Source organism: Acanthisitta chloris, unplaced genomic scaffold (assembly GCF_000695815.1).
Source record: "Acanthisitta chloris isolate BGI_N310 unplaced genomic scaffold, ASM69581v1 scaffold40357, whole genome shotgun sequence".
In the NCBI taxonomy this organism is placed as follows: Eukaryota; Metazoa; Chordata; class Aves; order Passeriformes; family Acanthisittidae; genus Acanthisitta; species Acanthisitta chloris.
The window spans coordinates 233-1,923 of record NW_008681645.1 but is presented as its reverse complement, the minus strand read 5'-3'; the positions used below and the strand labels follow the sequence as shown (position 1 = coordinate 1,923).

General features: G+C 60.3%; 1 protein-coding gene across 1 annotated transcript in view; it reads left to right on the top strand.

The window, feature by feature from the left end:
- Nucleotides 1–6: 6 nt before the first annotated feature.
- CCDC28B (coiled-coil domain containing 28B) overlaps nucleotides 7–1,691 on the top strand; it is a gene marked incomplete at its 5' end in the record, with an annotated part of 1,876 nt that continues 191 nt past the window's right edge. Inside the window, 3 exons of the mRNA XM_009078175.1 lie at nucleotides 7–118; nucleotides 1,012–1,166; nucleotides 1,254–1,276. Of these exons, the coding sequence (XP_009076423.1) occupies nucleotides 7–118; nucleotides 1,012–1,166; nucleotides 1,254–1,276 (290 nt within the window). The remainder of the gene's footprint in view (nucleotides 119–1,011; nucleotides 1,167–1,253; nucleotides 1,277–1,691) is intronic.

The following is a 1,691-nucleotide window of genomic DNA, read 5'->3' as shown; positions in this document are numbered from 1 at the left end:
TCTCGGGGGGCACCTCTGCAGCACAGCTTCCTCACCGACGTGTCCGACGTCTGCGAGATGGAGGGAGGATTGCTCAGCCTCCTCAGCGACTTCCACTCGGGAAAGCTGCAGGCATTTGGTGAGGGATGGGGCTGGGGGCATGGGGATGGGCTGGGGAGGGGTGACAGCTCCTGGCCTGGCACAGGGAAGGAGTGGGCAGGGATGTGATGGCTCTGCTGTGGCACAGGGAAGGATGTGATGGCTCCTGGCAGGGAAGGAGTGGGCAGGGGATGGCTCTTCTGTGGGCACAGGGAAGGGGTGGGATGTGGGATGTGATACCCTGGCCCAGGGAAGGAGTGGGATGTGGGATGCTCTGCCCTGGCGCAGGGAAGGAGTGGGATGTGGGATGCTCTGCCCTGGCACAGGGAAGGAGTGGGATATGGGATGCTCTGCCCTGGCCCAGGGAAGGAGTGGGATGTGGGATGTGATACCCTGGCCCAGGGAAGGAGTGGGATGTGGGATGTTATGCCCTGGCACAAGGAAGGAGTGGGATGTGGGATATGATACCCTGGCCCAGGGAAGGAGTGGGATGTGGGATATTATGCCCTGACACAGGGAAGGAGTGGGATGTGGATGTGATACCCTGGCCCAGGGAAGGAGTGGGATGTGGGATGCTCTGCCCTGGCGCAGGGAAGGAGTGGGATATGGGATGCTCTGCCCTGGCCCAGGGAAGGAGTGGGATGTGGGATGTGATACCCTGGCCCAGGGAAGGAGTGGGATGTGGGATACTCTGCCCTGGCCCAGGGAAGGGGTGGGATGTGGGATGTGATGCCCTGGCACAGGGAAGGAGTGGGATGTGGGATGTGATACCCTGGCCCAGGGAAGGAGTGGGATGTGGGATGTGATACCCTGGCCCAGGGAAGGAGTGGGATGTGGGATGTGATACCCTGGCCCAGGGAAGGAGTGGGATGTGGGATGTGATACCCTGGCCCAGGGAAGGAGTGGGATGTGGGATGCTCTGCCCTGGCACAGGGAAGGAGTGCTCCTTCGAGCAGCTGGAGCACGTGCGGGAGATGCAGGAGAAGCTGGCACGGCTCCACTTCGGCCTCGACGTGTGTGTGGAGGAGCTCCCTGAGGAGCAGAAGAAAGCAGCAGCCGACAGGAACCTGGACCAGCTGCTGGGACATGTGAGTGTCACCAGCCCTTGTCCCTTGCCATGTCTGGGAGTCTTCCTGGCCCTGGCAGTGCCTCAGCCTCTGCCTTTTCTCCCACAGCTGGAAGAGCTCAGCAGCTCCATGTATCCTTGGCTGGGTGTGGGGACTGTGACAGTAATAGTGACGATGGTGGTGTTTGATCTCAGTGCTGGTGACAGTGGCAGTGAGGGCAGTGATGGAGGTGGCAGTGATGGTGTTGGTGGTGGTGGTGGTGGCAGTGATGGAGGTGGCAGTGGCAGTGATGGTAGTGGTGATGGTGCCAGTGGCAATGGATGGAGGTGGCAGTGACAGTAATGACAGTGATGGCACTGGTGATAGTGATGACAGTGGTGGCAGTGATGGATGTGGCAGTGATGACATTGATGGCACTGGTGATAGTGGTGACAGTGATGGTGGCAGTGATGGATGTGGCAGTGGCAGTGATGGCTGTGATGGCAGTGATGGCACTGGTGATAGTGGTGCCAGTGGTGGCAGTGATGGTGGTGGCAGTGGCAGTGA